At 39.9% G+C, this 21,364-nt stretch overlaps 1 protein-coding gene across 1 annotated transcript in view; it reads left to right on the forward strand.

The window, feature by feature from the left end:
- The window catches only part of cdkal1 (CDK5 regulatory subunit associated protein 1-like 1), a 194,182-nt gene that overhangs the window by 142,326 nt on the left and 30,492 nt on the right, over positions 1-21,364 (forward strand). Inside the window, exon 12 of the mRNA XM_047598519.1 lies at positions 6,434-6,496. Coding sequence (XP_047454475.1) covers positions 6,434-6,496 — 63 coding nt within the window. The remainder of the gene's footprint in view (positions 1-6,433; positions 6,497-21,364) is intronic.

Raw genomic sequence — 21,364 nt, forward strand, 5'->3', positions numbered from 1 at the left:
TCAAAGTGTGGACACATCTCTTTCAAGTGTCTTCATAAGTCATTCTCTTTTTCCAACCTCTCCTCTTCTGCTCATTCTCAGAGGGGAAGCCGAGTGTGTCTTAGAGGGATCAATCCCCAGACAAGCACATTGCTGCTTTTCTTCCTTGCTTTTCTCCTTCTTTTTTTTTCTTCCCCCCCCATCTGTCTCTTCTGACTTTTAATGTCAGCGTTTGGATGTCAACACAAATGTATTCAAGACTTTGCTCCACGTGCAGTTCATTGAGTGAAGGACTAAGCCACTAAATGAGCCAATGAACATAGCAAATGATCTGAAATTTACATGTGGCAAAGACATGATTTGTCTGACATAAAACTACCTACTTTATATTTGTTAAGTACTCAGAATAAGATTACCTTGATCACATTGTCTTTCCTGCATTTCTAGCAATCAGAATGGTTATTACGTACAGAATTTCAGATATTGAAATATGAATTAACTGAGTACTGTTGTGCCCAACAGAGAATAGTAAAAGGTGAGAGGGAAAAATAAGTTTAGGACGTTGCAACCAGCGCACCTGCTTCAGTGGCTAAAGCTGCACACAACACCACTTCTTCAGTCAGCATGCACCTGGTTTTACACACACACACACATACAGACGCATGAACACTCAGCGAGTGGTGGCAGCTAGGCGACGTCTGAGCCATGTAGGGTCAGTCATTAATAAAGTGCACCAGATGGTTTGTCTGGAACACAAGTGTGTTGAATAGCCACAGGAGGGATGGATGGAGAGCTAGATTGAGTGGGAAGGGAGGCCTGAGATAGATAGATGGATAGAGAGAGAGAAGTTAAGGAAGAAGGAAGTCTGGGAGGAAAAGCTGAAAGGGAGACAGATGGAGAAAATGATGAGACACGTAATGAAACATATTGGGACATGCCCATTGTGGTTGATGTGGGGCTGCCCCGCGACCTATTAAATGTGGCAATTGATAGGTTTTAGGGTTTTCTGTTAAACAATGCGGTGGAGAGACAGTGACAGTTTGCCATTCTGTTTCTCCACGTATAGTGTTAACTAAGAGATTCAGAACATTTTTAAAATGTCATCCCCTGAGTTTTATTGACCACTAGTCACTGGAAAACACACAAAGGGGAAAGAGAGTTTTAATTTGTTTTGCAAGAATTTAACCAATATTATTGGCTGTTCTTTGTATATTAAGATCAGATAATCCAACAGTAATACATACAATACTACATGTATTTCTCTATACACACACACACACACACGCACGCACACACGCACACACACACACACACACACACACACACACACATAAAAACACATGGATCAAAGAACAATCATTACAAAAACAAAACAACACATATATTACAGGATGAAGAACAGATGTAATGTTGAAATATAGAAAACACCTTACTATATGTAAATCTTACTATATTATTTCTTTTATTGTCTCGTAAAGTTTTTCCCTTTGCATTTAGATTTGTAGATATCACAAAGCAAGTATTTGTTTGGGAAAACACACACAGTCACTCAGCCAGAGAGCAAAGCGGTGAATACATGTAGGGCTAAAGAGTGCCCGACTGCAATAAGGTCCAGGTGTTCGGTGGTATCTGTAGGTCTAACTTATTACCTGCTATAATAAATGATCTATGAGAGAAGACTGGGTGGAGAGCAGAGTAAAGGCAGATGGAAAGAATAGAAGACCACAGGGATGGAGGGAGAAGGAAGCACGTTGAGAATAAGAAGATGTGAGTGTTATTAGCTTGGATCTCCATAATCATCCCCAGGTGACTAAAACTTAGCCTTGATAAATGGACTTGGTGAATGGATGGTGTGTGTATGTGTGCACTCGGATTTCTGTGTTGAGGACAAGTTGAGAATGAGCAGCTGCGGGAGAGAACAAGAGGAGGGGAAAAAAAGTGATAGAGGAGGAGATTAGCCGTTCTAGTGGGACAGTGTTTTTAATTTCCCCAGGTTGTAATTGGTTAAGAACTCCATTACCCACGAGGCACCAGTGCAGCAGCTGTCAAAGTGAAACAGCTGGCCTAGCCACTAGTAGCTCCATCTTCGGGCTTCGCTATCATTTATCTACGCCTGGACACACAAACACATGCGTGGACACACGCACACAGACAAATACACGCGCGCAAAAGACAAGACTCTCTCACCCACATATCAGGGGAGATAATAACACTCGGTTAAGAACAATCTAACAGGTATTAAGGTTGAGTTAATGGTTAAGCTGCTGTCTGGAACAAGCTAGGCCTGCACTTGATTAATGAGCAGCTAGTTCACTAATAATGAAAGAGATAGCACATTGCGTTTTAATGATTACAGTTTATGCTTACCTCATTCAAATGAATATTCTTACCTGTATAGGTCACGAGCACGCTGTTCATTGTAAGGTTTTAACAAGCTGAAGGATCTGATTGTAACAGGGTGTGGAAAAATAATGATCTCGAGTAAGACTTTGCTCAGCAGTGGTGTTAATTCCAAGGAGCTAGATTTACACTCCTGCGCCAGATCTGTGTTGCAAGTACACACCATAAGTTTGAACCCTGTAGCCCGACACGCACCTCCCTAAAAATGTAGCTGCACATTGCAGCGATTCCCAGTGCAGCAGCTGTGATAAGTTTAAATTTAAAAAGATGTTTTAAATAACACTTCTGTCAGATTCATGTGAAATAGACAGCTGCAATAAATCTACACAGTTATAAAAGGACTGTGCTCATTGTACAGAGCATGTCTTAATTACACAATGAAAACACATTGTCAAAGAGCAGCTTTAATCATATCACAGTGGCTGAGCTTGATTAGGTAAAACAAATTTATGGTTATGTCTCAATCTGCAGACTTTTGTACTTGTTGGAACATATCTGAAACAAGTCGGCATTGTTGCGATACGTGCCCTGCGTAGAGAAAGAAGGGTCACAACCACCACTGTGACCACTCCATTGTGATGCTTTAGGAGGTGTTGATCCTTCACAGACATGACCACACACAGATTAGGCCTGAGGTTCTTCTACTGTGGATAACAGTCAGGCTCATAGCTCTAACATCTGTCTGTCATTAGGGAAAGACAAACTGGTACACACTGTTAAGCCAGAAGCACACACAGCGCAGTCAAGATCACTGTTACCTTGCCCCACGACACGTTCACACTTGGGCATACTGACATAAATGTAATTCATACAGGCACACGCACACTTTTTAACTACATTGTGTCTGGAAGTCATACATTGGGTCATATCACAATCGTTAATCCAAGAGCTGGACATACTGACATGAACAAAAGTGATAACAAACCTAGAGCATGCCAACACAACATGCACACTCAACCGCCTCATCACAAACCAACAACATCAGTTATTTGAGTTATTTCTTTACCTCAATTATGAGACTTTTTTTATGCAGTGTCATCAATTTCCACCAGATCGTAGCTTAGTCATGGTAATTGCTTCTCACCATCGTGCAGATGTTCCTGTAGCACATTTTAAAAGCTGCGCGAGCACTTTGCATGGAGTGCCTGCTTCTGTTTTCACTGCTCCCATATTGGAATTTGTATGAGTACAAGTGTCTGCATCCATGTAATGTCACTTCCGCTTAGAGGAAGCATCCGTCTCTGGCGACAACAACAGATGGACGTCATGATAACAACCATTGTTCATCATCACCGCAGTGACAGGTCCACAAGCACACACACACACATACAGTGGCTTTGCATTGCTGGGTTGTCACAAGCACAACCTCGACAGCATGCAAGATTAACTTCTCTTGTTGATAGACCGTGTACACACACACACAATTGTACATTATAATGTGCAGCTTTTGCACACCAATACAGCTCCTTGTATTAGAGATGCATTTACTGTAACCGGATATGTATAGTCTGCAAATGCTGCATTGTTTTGTTTTTTTTACTACATATCATGATTTATTTCACAAGCAAGTTTTGTGTTTCAATTATGTAACACTTTTATAGGAATAGTATAAGAAAAGAAATACAGATTGGAGCCAGCACAATGACGGCTGAAGCTGAGTTTGATGAAGTCTGCCTGTGAAGACCTTTAGTCGTCAAGGCTACAGGTTTAGATCACAAATAAATGGTTTACGTGAAGGTTCAAAATATATACAGTATAGTCGTGCAGATCAAACTTCAGATCGTGCTTCTGTTTGCCAATGTGTCTCAACCTGCTTAGTGCAGTCTGACAGTGTAGTTCTGGCTCAAGGGCACAGTGAGAGTAACTGGGATAACGAGGGCATTTCTCATTCACTTTAGTCACCTCATCCACACTAGTCAGTTTATTCAAATGAAGTATCTTACTATCACAAATGTGCACATCCCACTGGAGCAGGTAAACTGTCTTAAGAAAGCTGCGTGGCTTTAGGTTTACAAGAGCTGAGGTTCCCCCTCGTCATTGTTGCAGTGTAGGAAACTTAGATTAGATCTCTCCGTCTGTCAGTATAATATATCTCTTCAAGATACACCCTGTCTCAGTTTTTCTTTTTCATTTGGCTCAGGTTTGTCTCTTTTCGTGTTACTTTTCATGTTATTTTTAGTTCACCTCTCCTTTTCGTGTAAGTCAGTCAGTGCGTGTGTTGGCGTAATTGTCTTGGTGTGTGTGCTGTTGAATTGGGGAAGAAATCCTTACCTGCGCTTACATCTGTCTTACACTCGTGTGAACGTACGCGCGCGCTCACGCGGCGTTGAGCATCACCCGAGTACTGAGTGATGGTGAAAGTGATAGCGCGAGGAGAGAGGCGTTGAGAAGCAATGATGAGAGCACTGCACTCACCTAAGATGCTCCAGGCAAAGAGAGACTCAGAGAGATTGTGGTGGGGCAGACTTATAAGGTGGAGGATGGGTGAGAGAGCGGAGACTGAATGATTAGTATGAGTTTTCTCCCACTGGAGAAAACACAGGGATCGAGGGGGAAGGCTGAGCACTGGGGGATATGTGGAAAGGTAAAGAAAATGGGGGGGAGAGAGGATTTGGAGATTCTGGAGAGCCCTTTGGCAGAGGAAAGGAGAAGGAATCAGGTGGAAGCATAAATGAGAGGAAGGTTGAGGGACAGGGCCAATGATTACAGGATTGTGCGCATCAGAACAGCCTTGAGTGAGAGATGGGTAGAAGTGTTCCGTAGGGATTTAAAAGAAGTGAAGTGAACCACAGATGGAAGGAACAGAGGTTAGAGAAGGCTCTGCAAGGTGTGGCGTTGAAGGATGTTGCCTCGATAGATGCAGAATGACAGAAAAAGTTCCAGGAATTTCTACCCTGATACCTTTATTCACCCTGAGACCTTTCTTTACACATCTTTGCTGTTTACTCTTATTTAGTTGTCTCTTTTCATACATGAGGCTTTCCATTTTTTTATTTTTTTCCATCTAAGTACATTGACTTGGAAACATGGCCCATCTTTGACCTGGGAACCATACACATATTATACATTTTAATAAATGTTCACCCATCCCTGCATTCAAGCGTCAAGAATCTTCATCTGTCAAGCTATAATGATGCCTGTGTCTGAAGGCAGATAGGCTTAGGTTGTTCAACATGTACAGATTCAGCCTGAGGACATTGAATTCAGACCCTTACATGCTAACACTGAAAAAGACAGGGAGAAGAGGACGGAGAATAGCAATGAATGCATACTCCCTTTAGCTACAATAGCATATACATATATCCTTCCCCTTTAGCCAGACATGGCCTAATCAGCGCGCTAATTAGCGCTCTCTGTAACTGCATCAGCCTCGTATAACTGATTGCATTAACAACTGCCACACATCAAACAGTCATGTCTCACGCTTGTGCATCTCATTACACATTAAGGACATGCAAGGTTAAGGCCAGACTTTGACTGGGAATAAAAATGAGAAAATATTTTCTGCCGCAGCTGGTGAACAAATGTATTCCTTCTGTTCATTCTGTCGACTTAATGAATTACTGTGGGCGTCCCCGTTTCTCCCAAGTTCTCCCAAGTTATTATGACTGAAACTGTACTGTATGCTCGTATTTATACCATATGTGGTGATATTTTACATCGCAAATAAAAATGTAATATTGTGCTCAACGGGGGAACTGTTTGACAAATAGAAGGAGAACAAAACTATTCGGAGAATGTTGCATTCAGCGTGTCATGTAGGCAAGTTGTCTCAGAGCAGCTTAGCTGGGACAAAAGTGGATATTTCTTATATGTTCCTTGTGTTAATCATGAATGTAATGCCTGGATACAACTATGTAATTGTGTAATTAGCGTAATTATCATTAACTATATACTCTGTCTACAATTAAATCCAAATAACTGTGTGTAGACATATACATACGTTTGTGTGTGTATATATGTCATCATTTGCAACAGTATATTTATTTTATGAGTGTATTTAAAACTTAAAATTTCTTTATAACTTTATATATCTTGTTTTAATTATCCACAGAAGAAACAAAGGACTAAAGAACTCTCCCAGCTCTTCCACTCGTACAACCCTTACGACCACAAGGTAAGCGATTGTTATTTTTCCATTCTTTCCCGTGTTTCTAGAAATGAGTCCACCTGCTCTTTCCCTGTCTATCTCTTAATGAGTAGAGCTCTGAGTATTCCACATCATTCACCTTTAGACCACAAGCCTTCACTTGACATCGAGAGTAGCTGAGAGTAGAGTAGGTCACCGTCACCGCTTCGTATTTATGTCTATGATGAGTTTGTTGTCTCCTCGAGATGGACACCTCTCGTCAGCAGTCGGGTGGATGAGGACAGCTCAAGTGTTCGTTCTTGATTACATTGTGCGTGAGAGATTGAATCCTGAAGTCGGAGATAAATCTAATCAGCTGCGCCCGTGTGTGTGTGTGTCTGTGCCTGTGTGTGGGTCTGTACATTATCAGGTTAACATCTGACAGCAGACTGAACCTGCCACACTTCAGGCATGCTTATGATGATGAGACCCTTGTGACTGCGGTCTGTGTGTAAGAGACTATTTGAGTGATGACTTCTTATATAAAGATGTCCTTCTGAAAGTGGCACCCGCATGTCAACAGCCACATTTTTCTCCCATTATGAAAAAAAAAAAGATAAATTACATTTTCACATTACTGCGAGTTCTTGTGTGTGGCGAGATCAAGATGGATATTGAGTATCGCTCACTTTTTCCTTGTTATAATGGATAGTAATGGTCAGACATTTGCGTCCAGTCTCGGAGTCGTCTAATTATCATGAACGCAGTCTTGCCGCAATTTGATAAAAGGTGAAATAGAAAGCGAGGAAGCTGCTGCAAGTTGAAGCCTTGGCTTGGTTTCTTGCAGGCTACCCTCCTGCAGCCTGCGATGCATTTGTTGTGTTACACGCTAATTAAAAGGATGTGAGTGAGATCACGTTTCAGCTATAGCAGACATGCATCTCTGCCTCCCACTCACAGAAAGACGCAAACACACACACGTGCAAAGTCGCACTAATAATAATAATACACACATTCACATAAGTGAGTGGAATATAGTGTGGCTCACACAAAGGGGATGTGAACCAAACAAAGTTAGCAGTGAACATCTTTATAATACATTAACACTTTTGCATCTAAATTAGATACTTGGTATTTGTGATCATGCTCTCTCAAGCACGAATCTCTGAGCAATTGAGAAACCAACTGTGTGACAGTATGCCATACTGAGCCTACTGTGTCGGGTTCCTCCATCTCACAAATATCACTGAACTCTTTGTTCTATTGCACCTTTTTTTTTTTTTTTCTTGCACACTTGTCTGTGAAATACCATAAAGACAAAGCCAAGGTCCACTCTGAACAGACCCCTGAAAGACACTCGCAAAGTGGCAAAAGAAACGGGAGTTTCATAACAAGTACACAAAGAATAACAGTTTCTTAAATTACTCCTACAACAAAACACACATCTAAATAGCTGTGCGCGTGTTCATTTTTATACTAGCTGTATATTTAGTCTTTTTCTCTTTGTGAAAGTGCAGAGCAAACAGGGTTCCATTCTCAAAAGATAGATTTTGTGTGAAGTACCGCGTCAAAGACACAGTATTGTCTCAAAAGTTCTCAGACCACTTAATTCGTTTTGAGTGTGCAGGCAGCATGAGACCCTTGGGGAGGAAGCCCGTGTCCATTCCAAAGTTAAGGCTAAAGATGAAACATGGGTGCAGTCAAAGCGCCAGAACTTCTGAAACGCTTTCTTTTCGAAGACAACCGATAAAATCTGTTGAATTGCAATCTGACTTTGATGCCATGAAGCGCATTATTACAACTGTTATTACAACTACTGCTCAAAAACTAAACTAAATACGATCTGATAAAACAATTAACTCTGATGTGTCCCCTTTCTGTTTAATATCATTGTATATCTGTGTGAAATACTATTTTTTTTATATCACATGCTGCTATCTCATCCCACATACATAAATATTTTTAGCTTGTCAAGTTTCTTATAAATCTGCCAAGCAGCTCAACTACTTACAGCCACGCTACCCTAGGTCTTATTTTATTTTTTACCACAGTTTGTGCAGACGTGCAAATAAATCCCCTCACATTACAAACCCAGATAGCCGTGAGATATGATTTAATGATAACAAATCTAATGTCAAGCATGCTTTCTCCCAGATCAACCACGGTCTGCCTTGTCCTTGCCCATGTCCACACACCGTGGAAATGTAAAAAGTGAATCAGCTTGTATTAAGCCCGTATAGCCGTTAGATAGAAATAAACGAAGTCTGATAATGTCCCTCGTTTTACATGAAATTCCCTTGGGTGTCTGGCCTTTCAGCTCGCTGTTTATGTAAGGATATAATCTGTTTACTAACGCACCCATGTATGTGAGTGATAAAGAGAGAGTGTATGCATGGATTCAGAAAGAGGGGAAGTCTTTGTTTCCACAGCCATTATTGTTAATATGCATCCTCCTATAGGTATGAAAGGGTCATTAATAAAGAGTGCGTGGGGGAAAAGGGTGGGGGTGGGGGGTGGGGAGGGGGGGGGGGGGGGTAGTTAGTGAGGCTTTATTGTAGCTTCAGGCTACCAACCAAATGAAACAATGTTTTAAATGAACTAATTGTTGTTTTTGTACTGCGCTTTGTTTCGTAATCTCCCATGACTAACTCTGAATTACAAAAGAGGAAAAATGGCTAGCTGAACCGCAAAAAGGGAATACTTATTTTCATTCATTTCTTTTTATTCTAATTTTTTCTTCTTTGCCTTTTTTTTAAATTTTTTTCCCCCCGTTTCTCTCTCTTTGCCTCTGCGTATTAAACGGTGCTATAACATCACATGCAGACAATTGCATTTGTTTGGCGTGTGTATGTTTTAAGAATCAGAAAGTGTGTATTACTGTGTGTGTTTGTGATGATTAATGCGAGGTATCCTTTAGCCAGATGGTGCTGAACAAGGCCCATCCATCAGCAATGAAAAGACCAGTGGGCAGAAAGCTGGCAGAGCACTTTGTCTAGGGCCAGTGCCCCCACCGGACACACACACACACACACACACACACACACTACACACACACAGAAACTCTTTCAGGCTTTGACTATGTAACCCACTGAGCCATGCTAGAGCCTTGCACTTTGTTTTGGAATACCAGCTCTTGCTTATTTTTTTTTTGTTGTTTTTTTTTTTTTTTGCTGCCTCTGTCCCACATGAGTGGTAGTGCATCACCCTTGAAAACAAGTCTGGTATGGTCTTGACACATACAGGTCTTCAACCCATTAGAGTCCCGAGACTGAGTTTAAGGGTCAAAGAGTTGCATTTCAACAATCCTAGTGCACGGCGTGTGTGTGTTTATGAATGTTTCAGTGAGGGAATACAAACTGTTCTATGAACGAGTAAAACCCTGTGAAGACAATTTAACAGAGTAAACAGCCTTATGAGGATCCTGTCTGTTTTCCTGTTCCAGCTTTCCTCACTTGTAGTTAGGCACATCTATAAATGGGCTCATCTAGCACGGGCGCTATTTTCAACCTTTGGCCACAGCTGAGTTTTAAGTATTTTCTAGAGACCTGTTTAATTGGGGGATTTTATGTCGACAACTTCACACGCCGCAGCCTGCTGCAAGCTTGCCTTTTGCTCTTAATTATTCCTATTTTAATCCATTAAAGATATACGCTAGTGCACTCAGTGGTGTTGCACAGTTACACCATCGTGCTTTCCTTGCTATTGTTTGCCGAGAATCACCACGTTTTATTCCCCCGGTGCATAAGTGTGCACACGTGTAGTTAAAAACACACACGCAGACTTTCCCTGCCTTTGCTGCATCACTGTGTCATCTGGCGCAAAGTTTCTGCTCCCTGGAGGCTGCGCCCTTCCAGGTTGAGGTTGTGAAGCTCCCATCATGCTGAAGTCATTGTCAGCAATGTGTGCGACTGTCCACACATTTCAGCCGCTCCTGGCAGAGTTAACAGAGCACCTCTCCCTTCTCGCCGCACGCTGTCACAGTCTCCCGAGAGCACGCACACACAGACACACTCATACATTCTCCATGCTGTGTTCATGGGCCTGAATGACAGGGGTGACAGTTTCCCCTGCGGCAAGAGAGGAGGGACAAGCTGTCAACACGGCCCATTGCACCTGCCCAGCCACACACAAGACACACTCAGACTGAGCAAGACAGAAAAAAAAAAAAAGAGGGAAGATGGTAATAGAAAGGGGAGGTAAAGGTTGCTAAATGAAAGGCTGACAATGAAAGACTAACAAGGGAAAGAAGGCATTGGGAGAAAATAAAACACTTAATTACACTCAGCAAACTTCCCCCCTTCAGTTATTCTGAACTCCCAGTTTGCCTCATGGAAGTTGACATAATTATCTATCATTTGAAGAAAGAGAAAAAATGTAATTAGTCTAACAATTCTGCCTCTACCCAACAGATCTTCTTCTTTTTTTTTTTCATAAAATCATTATTTTTCTGCATGTTGCTAAACTAAACAATTAGTATTCTTCTTTTTTTCCCTTTTGGCGTTTTTAATTACTTTTATTTTTCAGAATGAGTTTTAAAGCTGCTGTTTTGCACTGTTGTGAAAAGCTAACCTCTGTCTTTGTCAAACTTGACATTTGCTTGCCATGCTTTTTTTCCCTCTTCTTTCCTGTTAATTAACTGACTATTCAGGGTGAAAGAAGGGGGGGTGGGGCGGGGGTACAGAAATATTGGTCATGGTGATTTATTTTCTTGCCGTGCTTTCTTAACTTTTCTTTCCTTCCATCTTTATTCTATTATGTGAGAGTTGTTTTTTTTCTTGTCAGTCTGACGTGAGGTCCTCTGTGGCTCTTTAGAAAGTTAAGAAATGCTGTTGATTATGTCAATTTAAAGGCTTTAAAGGTATTTAAAATTTATCTATTGTTGTCACCGCACAAAGACATCTTTTTTTCCTCCCCACACTTATTTTCATGCTGATAACTGCAACATTTGTGCCATCTCTGATTAACTAATGATGGACTCATTACAATGAAATGACAGTGCAACTGTTATTGTAATCTAGGTGGTTCATGAAGGACACGTTCTGGAAGAAAGATAGTAACTGCATTCACTGCCCTCATTGTGTACATACAGTATGTGTAATATGTGATGTGATGTTCAACTGTAGTGTTCTTGTGCCGCATAGAACGTGAAAGGGAATGGAAGCAGACGCATAATGTTTGTGGGGTAAAATGTCTTTTCAGTATTGTTGAGTATCTGATCTAGCAGATGTGCCTACCTTGGAAATGGCATACGGGGGGTGGGGGTGGGGGGGGGCACACAAACAGCCTCCCTGGCACTTATGTTTGCACTCCAGCCCCACTGAGGAGTCTCCCTTGTTGCCGCTCTATGTGTGTGCCCCTGAAAACCCCTGGCTCTCTCTGTTGTTATCTGTAGGGGGGCTGCACATACAGGTAGCCTCCATGTCGGTCTTACCGCCTTCTCTGAATGGCATGTTGGCAGCATTAGCAGCAAGGCTACCGCTATATATGTTAAAGCTGGTTTCACCATATTGCCGCACACTTTTGCTGGAGCTCCAGAGGTTTTGCCCGTTCACCACCTTGTGGTTATCCGTGAATATTGAGAAGACGGTTCTCTGACAGTCTGACAGACAAAAGAAAGAACTGCTTGGCTAACAGATTCTTCCTGGCTTACCTAGGCCAAGATGTCTTTAGTATCACATTGTATTACTTACACCCCCTGTTTAATGAAAACGAGCAGAAATGGAACGACATCTCCGTGCCTGTATACATGCATCTGTGCGCACTGGTATTCCACCCACATTGCAGTGCTGCTTGCCAGTTTACAGTACGGTAGAGCACTATGGGGACGTATACATGCTCTCAATCTGTCAAGCTTATATAACCGGGACCTGGGCGCCACATACGCAAACACATTTGTGAACTTCCGTGATTACATTTGGTGCCAAATAGAGATTTGCCTTTAAAGGATTACAGGTTATGTATTTTTAAGAATCACGCAGCACCACGTAACTTTTGGGTGTTTGTTCAACTCTATCCAAGCATTGCAATGTGTAATACTTGTTTTTGCTTAGCTGGATACCACTCAAGCTGAGGCAAACGTAACCACGCATAGTGACACTGTGCAACAGCAACACGAATAATACTGTAGAAGTAACAATGGAAACAACTTATTGATAGAACAGGAGTTACTTGGCTGCTCCGAACAAAACACTCCCTGAGGGAAACTACCCACTCAGGAGCTCCCCCGAGAACTACATACCTCCAAGGACTTTTTTTTCTGTTTGCATATGCATCACCAATAGGAACACTGAAGTGAAGGAGCAGACAACTGGTGGTTGGTATAGCAACATCATTTAGTTGAATGCAGCATAAAGTGTTTTTTTAAAAAAAGTGCTGCATATTATTATAAAGTCTCGTCTGGAGTATTGGCCCACTTCTCAGTTTTTCCTTCTATTATTTAAAGTTGCTAAGAAAAGCTGATAAGTAGGATTTACCGATGCTTGTACAGGTTATTTTAAAATGTTGGCTGCGGTTCTAAGAAGGTCAACAGTTATATGACGCTTAGTAATCTGAAATATGCATGATAGCATTTCATTTAAAAACATTGGCTGTATTAATATTCTTCTACATACACAGGATAAGTGGAAGTCAACAGTTTCTAAGAAGTTTTCTAAAGTAATTTTTGAATGCAAATGGTTTGAATGCAAAACAAATGCTGACCCTCAGGTTATCAAGGCCAGAAGCTGCTATTATGGTTCCCACTGGAAAATAGTTACTGTAAAATGTACAGTAACTTACTGGCAACAATTATCCAGCAGGTTACGGTCAATATGTTTTACAGTAGATATAGTGTAGTCAGTGTATAATTAAAAAAGAAAACAATAACATACTGTAATTTCAGTAGTTTTTACAGTATGGAGTGTTTAACTGTAAAGTAAATACCAATTAAAACTGTGATTTAAGTTGTTTCTGCAGTGTAGGTTTATTAACTGTACAAATAAAAACAGTTCAGCACTGTTGTTTTGTAATGTTATTGTATATGGGAACACAGTGCTGTTAGTTAACAGTAGGTAACAGTTGATCACTGCAAATTCACATTCTCACTATTCAATTCTAACGCTGTTTCACTGTGTTTTAATATTACCCATCAATAAGAGAATGACCCATGTTCCAAAAATATTTCAAATCAAAAAAAAAAAAAAAAGAACAAGGAAATTGTTGACGCAATTATTTATTTAAGACATTTGGGGAACACGAACAAAGTCAGTTTGTCAGTTAAAGTCATTGAAAGTCATCTGAAGTCTTCTACTTCACCACTCTCCCGTCTTCCAACTCATTCGCTCATTCGCTCATGAAAAAAAATCAAAAGTCGAAATTATGAGATAATAAAGTAAAAATACAGTAGATAACTTTACTACTTACAGTACTGTTCTGGTTACTGTGATTTACTTCACAGTAACCCTTTGTCTACTGTGATTTTTACAGTAATATTCAAACTATTGTGATTTTGTCTGGACAAGGTTTTACTATGAAATTTAAAGAATTCTATTGTAAAAGACAAACATAGTGACGTTACTGTGTTTACTACAGTACATAACTGTAGATTTCACAGCCATTGGTTCTAGTGCAGGTAAATAAGGAAATAAGTTCACTGTAGTTTATGTTGTATAGTGTTGCATTTGTTTATCTATCTTTTGTGTTTTGGTTTGTTGTTTCCAACAAATGGAAACTAAAGCTTATTTTACAGTGGCACCAAATCCTATTTGTCCAAATTACACTCATGAATATTCTACTGGAAACATTTGGAATTGGTTGAACAAACCTATTATCTCTAAATACTCCTGACAGAAGAAAGAAAACATATATATTTTAAGATTATTTTTTTCTTTATTTCTTTTAAGAAATACAAATAGCTCTGTTGCTCAATGTTTCTCCTTGAAAAATAAAATCCCAGGAAAATATTTGCTCTTTCTCTCCTTTTCTTTCTCATCCCTCCCTTTCTTTTCCCTTTCTGCCCTCCTCAACACCTCCACTCTGATCTCAAAGTGACAAAGCGTGTCTTGCAGTGGCTTGTTGATTGCTTCCATTTGTTGGGCTAAAGGCAGGTGTGTTACTCACACACATCAGCGCAGATAGGTGCACACATACACGCACACTGTACACCCCCCTGCACCCATATCAGCGGGCCAAGCGAAACTATGGGTTTGCAGCTACTTGAGCATGCTATGTGACTGGCATGTGAATGGAGTGGTGGTCGAAGAGTGTGTGTGTGGGGAGGGAGGGGAGAGGAACGTGCAGACAAATAAATGAAGGAGTGCTGTTAGAGCTTTTGTTGCTAAATGGTTTCTAGACAGGAGTGTGAATGCTTTCTGATTCTGTCAATAGGCCTCCCGTTCAGCCAGGCTCATTGGGAAAGCTACGTTTTATTATGTACGTGTGTAATTCGCCCTCTTTTCCTTCCATCCTGCTTTTTGTCTTGAAATGTGGCTCTCTTCTTTAAAATAAATCCATCTTACCTTAAGGTTATCTAGGAAACTCCCATTTCTTTCTATCTATCTATCTATCTATCTATCTATCTATCTATCTATCTATCTATCTATCTATCTATCTATCTATCTATCTATCTATCTATCTATCTATCTATCTATCTATCTATCTGTTGCATTAGCAGAAAGCGTTGGGTTAGAATATTCTATTTCCTTTGCAGTTGTATGTAATCAGCATTTTATGATGACCAATAACTTGACTTGATGAAAAAAGAAGACCTGATTTTTCTTACATCTACTTGTGCAAACTTATCAGCACTGATTATTGCAGCGATTATTACTGAGTACAATTTGTTCCCCTGTTGTGTTTGATAACTAGAGTTCATCCTTAATGATGACCATCCTATAGTGGATGGAGTCTCACTTCACCATCGCAGCTGATTATACAGAATGTATATGTGTCTCTCGGCATACGTCTGTACAGTAAGTTTGTTTTCGGTCCATGTTAATATATACGTATGTATATATTTCATATGTACTGTATACCACATCTATGAGAGTTGTTCAAAGTTTGGAATGTTGCTATAGTTTTCATCTGACTGCACAGTTAGATGGTAGATGTATGTTTTTATGCATGTATGCAGGCTTCACAGTGGGAGTAATTGTATTGTCTGTGCTTGATTGCTTAACATAGCCTGTCATTAGAAATATTTGCAGCTTGATTCGAATAAACCCACCGCAATCTATATGGAAATTCAAATGCATGTTTTCAGGAAAAAAAAAAAGAAAAAAATCATGGTCGGACTTGTCTTTCTCCTCTTTCTTGGCAGCTTTTTAAGGACCTCCGCTTAACTTTGTTTCCTTCCATGGTCAGTCTAATCTACTCAGTCCTGTTATCTAAAGCAGAGATGGCCGCACATTTTCACATAAACAAAACACACAACGACAAAGTGGAAGAGATCTAGCATTAGAAATGCATCCCTGGACTTTATTTAGTGTGTGGAGGTTATGTGTCTTTTAAGATCAGTTGTTTAATTTACTCCTTCCACTTAAATCCCAGCTTATCACAGTATTACACATTCAAAGTCGCACACACTTTGTCAAGACAGAGGACTAGCTCAGCCAATCTCTGTATAATTAATGTGCCTTTACACAGGAAATACAAACTGCACAAGTTCCTTTGTTTGATACTTTATCTTCTCATTTCACAGGCAGCGGAGAGCTTATCTTTCATTGTAAATTACGTGTTAACATCATTTAAAATCTTGCATTTAGGTATCGATTGTCCTTGGTGGCTGTAGCGCTTTTACCCTGACTATTAAATGTTTACAGGTTATCCACTTGTCTGGCAGAACTTAAAAATGCCCTTCCACTTTTATGGTGGTCACTGTTTCACAGCTTTTTTTTTTTTTTTTTATCTTAAATGTTTTGTCGTGTTATACATTACATATGTTTTCTTTTGCATAATTATAAACGCATTTGAAGCATGTCAGTAAATCAGGGTTATTCCTTATTGCTATCATCCTTTTATATAAAAAATAATAGCAATAGTTTCAGTCTTGTACTCAGTCAGCATTTACAAAACTGAAGCCAAAACTGAAAAAAAAAAAAAAAACGTAAAATACTGCTGACATTTTATATTTTGTTAAGTAGTCTATGTTTTGCGGACTGATCTCTCTTTTCATCAGTGTGGAAGACCACCACAGGCTAATAGCATCAGTCTGACTTTTATCACATAATAACAAATAACGTATAGTATGCTTACATTATGTCCCCCAAAATTACACTATACAAATATGATGATCCCAGAGATTCTGAATCTAAAACTTGAGATATTGTAATTTATGTGTTTTTTTTTTATTATTATTATTATTATTATTATTCATCTAAATCAGTAGACTAGTGACTTATCTTTTTCTGTTGCTCCTCTTACCTGATTTCTTAAGCATAGTTAATATTTTATGTAGGCACGCTACTTGATTCCCTGCCTATTTCTGGTTTCTTATGTGCACGTAAACATAGTGCAAGACTTGGCACTTAGGACACACACACACACACACACACACACACACACACACACACACACACACACACACACACGTGTTGAGAAAGAACAAAGGCACTCTGCGCACATGTCCCTGCAAATGAGCTGTGTGCATAATCCCACTGGTAGGCGCACTACTGGAAAGGCCTTATTCTCATAACTGAGTTACAAAAAGTGGGGCACAGCAGGGGGGATAAGTGATACATTAACTGACTGCAGGCAGTGTGTGTGTGTGCGTGTGTATTGTGAATTCAAGTTTAAATGAAGGCAGTTTAAAATAGTGACACCAAGTGTGTTTTTTTCTTACGTTCTTTGTATGTGTTGTTGTGACAGTGATTATTCCCAAATTGTCACATTTATTTTTATCCTTAAATAGTTCACTTTTTACTGTCTCACATTGTTGTTTTCAGACATATTCTGTACGTTTGAAGAGATCAAACATTTCTGGGTGTTTTGTGGTTCATCATAATGTCATGACAGGGCAGAGGCTGCTGCTCTAGGATAACTTTCAACCATTTGCTATAATGATGTAACAGTGAGCTCTCTTCCTGTCACACTGTTTTTGTTTTTGTTTTTTTAAAACAAAGCATCACTGGCAGAAGTTTTCAGTGATCTGGATACACCACCACTGCAGAACTGTACATTTGCCGCAAACATCTAATCAATAATCAAGTTTTATGTCTATACTACAGGCATTTGGCTACAGTCATAACACTGCAGTGTTATACTGGAAATGAAAATAACCAATCAGTCAGTTAGAAGTTTATTGGCGGTTTAGTTTATGAGGAGTTCAGGCTTATTACAAGAACAAAGGAGTTATGTTTAAGGGAGCGATGACGAATATTATAACCATACATACATTTAAGAAATGTTCCATTTCTTAACCTTGAAACTGTGTTTGGTGAGTGGCTTCTAGACACTACATAGTTTCACAATTTTACTTAATTTTTTTATTACAATGGTGCATGCTCTCTATAGCAACAGATAAATACCGCATGGCAGCATTCATCTATGTATTTTCACCACGGTGTGTATGGCCTTTGTTTTGCCACTGTTGGACTCTACTGAGTGATATGGTCAGACCAACATCATTACTCAATGCTCTGTCAAAACATCCTGGGCAGCTTCGGACAATGAAGGAGAGAATCATTTCAAGATAAAGGAATAAAAACGGCAAGCGCTTTCACATATCGAAGAGGAGAAAGTGAGACAAAAGAACAAAAACAAACACATTAGGAGAGAGAATAAGCTGAATATTTATGGGTTTGAACAGGAGAACGGAAGACAAAGCCCATTTTCACTAGCTTTGACACCTATTCTATTTGTGGTCCTCGTTTTAATTTTTCTTCATAATATTTGGTGGAGTTGTCTCTCAATGTGTGGTGTGTAGATTAGTGTGTTTGCTTGTTGTGCTGAAGGCCTGTTAATTGGGTGTTTGGGGCTAATAAATTGCTGTAATTAGCAGGCAAGGGTGAGGTGGAGATGCATAAGCTGTGTCAAAGCTGCTACAGCAAAATAATGAACTACAGCATGGCTATGGTCCCTTGGAACGTCTGTCCATTGGGGCACTAAGATTAAATGTGTAAGGTAAACCTGATTGAAACCAACAAGGAACTTGTTCCTTGGTGCACACTCAAAATAATAGTGTGAATAACATAACATGCCGACCACTAGTCATACAAATGTCTGTGACTCAAACCTCCTCAGTTAACCTGTCCAATTCTTTATTGATCCAAAACAATGAATTCAAAAATGGTGGAGATGGAGGCCCTGTTCACACAGAGACGGGTTTAGGAGTATATGCCAAAGTTTTTTATCTTATGGTTGTTTCGTCCACACGGAATCGGTGTTTCGGGAGCCTGTATACACTATAATTTTTTTAAACCAACCCCCAGAGTAGATAAATCTCTCAACGCCACCCTGGCGTCTTCACATCGATGGTAAATGCAAATAAATTTGCTATGTAATCATCAGTATTTGCATTTTTTGACAGTCCTACTCCTGAAATAGTTTTTGTTTAAACTATTGATTCTCATGGTTGACTGGATGGTCGTTAATGGTCTGATGGCTTCTTTATATCCTTTTGGTTACTTAGAATTGCGTCAGAGTTATAGTGTAGAATTCCATCTTTGTTCTGTTGTACAAAGAGCCGGTTTTGGCCAACTGTTAATATAGAAGGTGTTGAAGATGTGGAAACAGTGTGTGCAGTGACTGTGAAAAGGAGACAATGGAAGCAAGTTCTATAAAGCAGATACATGTGTCGTTTCCCCTCATCCTCTTACATTTCGTCTCTTTTCACCTTTAGTTTTTACTTTTTTGATGTTTAAGTGAAACGTTTATTGTGTCATCTGATTGAGTGCCTCGGTATCCCCTCTCCACTGCTGCCTGTCTCCTTTACCAGTTTAACATGTGATATTATTTAAGCTTTCGCTCATGGTCGTCATTTTTTCTTACTTTCTTTGTCCTTGACTGCTACTCATCTGAGTGTATGTTGATATATGAGAGCTAGGACTTGTTGGAGCGAGCTATAGTTGTTTGAAGTCTTGCCAGAGAAAAAGTGGACTTTAAGCTCTTTAAACAGTAAAAAAGCAACACGGATTTTCTCTTTCTTTTGACTGCAGCTTCTTTCATCTATGGTACTATTTCATGCATGGGCAAAAGGCAAATAAAAAAGTGAATGGGCACAGGTGAGGCTCAAACCTCTTTCATTTCATTTATTTGGATCTCCATTAGCTTGGGCTTAGGCCATCACTGTTCTTCCTGGAGTCCACACCCAACACAATTATCTTTTCACTGCAGTACACAATTACCCAAAACAGTCCACACAACAAAACAACAAATTTCTTGGTAATTTTGTTTCTTTACTCAACATTTCTCAACCTTAAATTACTCTCTCTTAACCCTCTTAGTGTAGTTATTTAACATACATTTGCACGATTTGTGTGGGTCAGAAAGCACAGCACAGCCACTTACCAGTTTTAAATTGAAATGATCTGGACTTTTGGTTTCTCTCTGTGTCCTCTCTCTATCTCACTCTCTTTTTCTCTGCAATCTGTCTGAGTCACATGTGTTTCTCGCGTATTGTTAAAATAGGTCTATCTATGAAAGGAAGGAGCGGTACCCTGAGGGATCGTCAGCCAATTTGATGACATGATGCTTTTGTGGAAAGAAGGAAGGGAAGATCAAATGCTGTATGGCCACTGGTCCATGTACACCTGTGCGTGTTTTGTTTAATGAGACACACTCTTATTTGAAGTATTTTCGGGCGGTGGATTGCATGTTAAATTTCCACCACATCTGTAACTGTATGTATTCTTATAATGGCATTTTAAACATGAAATTTACAAATGAAAAAAATAATTTTTCAAACTGTAACCATTCATCTCAAAAGTTAGGATTTATTCTATTAAATACTATAGTTAGCATTGAGAACCATTGGTTTAACCTCAATGGCTAGCTCTAATTATTGATCTGCAGAGTCTTGCTTAAATCAGTTAAAGTAATGGTAAATGGTCTGCGCTCACATTGCGTGTTTCTGCCGTAGTGCTACGGAAAGAGCTTCACTTTGTCTGTCATCCTCCCATTCACACAAACCAGTGGCCATGGAGCTGTCGTGCAAGGTGCTTGCCTGCCATCAGGAGCAGTTAAATAAAGGAAATCGCAATTGGTATGAACAGATTTCTTGCAAATGCACCATTCAGTAAAACATATTCTCAAGAGATTTGTTGATGATCTGTCTGAAACGTGACAGAGAATGACCCAACGTCAATTATCAGACCAAACTCAGTGTAATAGTCCAAGTAGTTTCACTGTTTTCTTGTATTTTGGGGTCACAGCGCCCCAGGAGGTTTTCTCTAGTGATGCTGTGATGCTGTGGACGCCCGCCAATCAGTTTAACCTCCAGTTTCTGTTGGATGAACGTCAACGTACTAACTGCTTTTGTGGTAGATAAACACCTGCGTAAGAAGCTCATGGATGGAAAATCACAAGGACTAAAAACAAAAAGAGGAGACAGAAACATGAAGGGAGAAGCAAACGAGTCCTAGTCATCTCCTTTCTTGCAGAAGTGATGTGGTGCCTTGAGCGCAATCCTTTCTAGGAACTGCAAATTAAGTCGAACGTGTCCCTACAGCTCTTTGTGTGTGCAGATCTGGAGAAATATTTGCATCTTTGAGTGTGTTCTTGGGTTTGTATCTTTTCAAACCTTCTTTCGTTTGGTTTTGTGTGTGAGAGACTGTTGTTTACTGTGTGTGTATTACCGTATCGCTGATAGAAAGGCATGCCTTTTGCCCGTGTGCCTGTGCGTGAGTACTTAGTGCGTTCTGACTGCTGTACTCTGAGGCAGTGTGTGTACAAGTCACTGCAAGGCCACATTGTAATTACATTGTTTGGGGATTTTTTTTTTTT

This window comes from Mugil cephalus, chromosome 11, assembly GCF_022458985.1.
Source record: "Mugil cephalus isolate CIBA_MC_2020 chromosome 11, CIBA_Mcephalus_1.1, whole genome shotgun sequence".
In the NCBI taxonomy this organism is placed as follows: Eukaryota; Metazoa; Chordata; class Actinopteri; order Mugiliformes; family Mugilidae; genus Mugil; species Mugil cephalus.